This window comes from Cynoglossus semilaevis, unplaced genomic scaffold (genome assembly GCF_000523025.1).
Source record: "Cynoglossus semilaevis isolate Cse_v1.0 unplaced genomic scaffold, Cse_v1.0 C18969356, whole genome shotgun sequence".
Taxonomy (NCBI): Eukaryota; Metazoa; Chordata; class Actinopteri; order Pleuronectiformes; family Cynoglossidae; genus Cynoglossus; species Cynoglossus semilaevis.
Genome location: NW_007589652.1, coordinates 1 through 676, shown reverse-complemented (window position 1 = coordinate 676; position 676 = coordinate 1). Strand labels below are relative to the sequence as shown.

Genomic DNA, 676 nt, shown 5'->3' with positions numbered 1-676 from the left:
TCTTTCTTTGCGTCACTGACCTCTGACCTCTGTGGCAGGTGTGGCCGTCTTCGGTTACTCCCTGGCCATGTCCATCGGGGGGATCCTGGCGTCGCGTTTCCTTCACCAGTCCCTGCTGTTTGACATCCTGCGTTCACCCATGTCCTTCTTCGAGCGGACGCCCAGTGGCAACCTGGTCAACCGCTTTTCCAAGGAGATGGACACCATTGACTCGATGATCCCCAACATAATCAAGATGTTCATGGGTTCGATGTTCAACGTGATGAGCGCTTGTATCGTCATCCTCATCGCCACACCGCTGGTGGCCATCTTCATTCCCTTCCTGGGCCTGCTCTACTTCTTCGTGCAGGTTGGTGGAACATCCTCTCAGGAGGTCCAGGAAGCGCATTCAGGAAGCGACCTTTGACCTGTGGTCTCTGCTCTGTGTTTGTCCAGAGGTTTTACGTGTCGTCCTCTCGTCAACTGAAGCGTCTGGAGTCGGTCAGCCGCTCGCCCATCTACTCTCACTTCAATGAAACGCTGTTGGGCACCTCCGTGATCCGAGCCTTCGGAGAACAGAAGCGCTTCATCTCTGAGAGTGACCACAGGGTGGACCACAATCACCAGGCGCACTACCCCAGCATTGCAGCCAACAGGTCAGGGCTCTGCTCGGTTAAGGGGGGTGCAGTTGTGGGTT

At 55.9% G+C, this 676-nt stretch overlaps 1 protein-coding gene across 1 annotated transcript; it reads left to right on the top strand.

The window, feature by feature from the left end:
* Window positions 1–41: 41 nt before the first annotated feature.
* On the top strand, window positions 42–669 carry LOC103399523 (multidrug resistance-associated protein 1-like; the record flags this gene model as incomplete). The annotated part of the gene is made up of 2 exons (XM_008338201.3): window positions 42–349; window positions 436–669. Coding segments are annotated over exons 1-2 (516 nt in total), but the record flags the coding sequence as incomplete, so codon positions are not given.
* Between the last annotated feature and the right edge of the window lie 7 nt (window positions 670–676).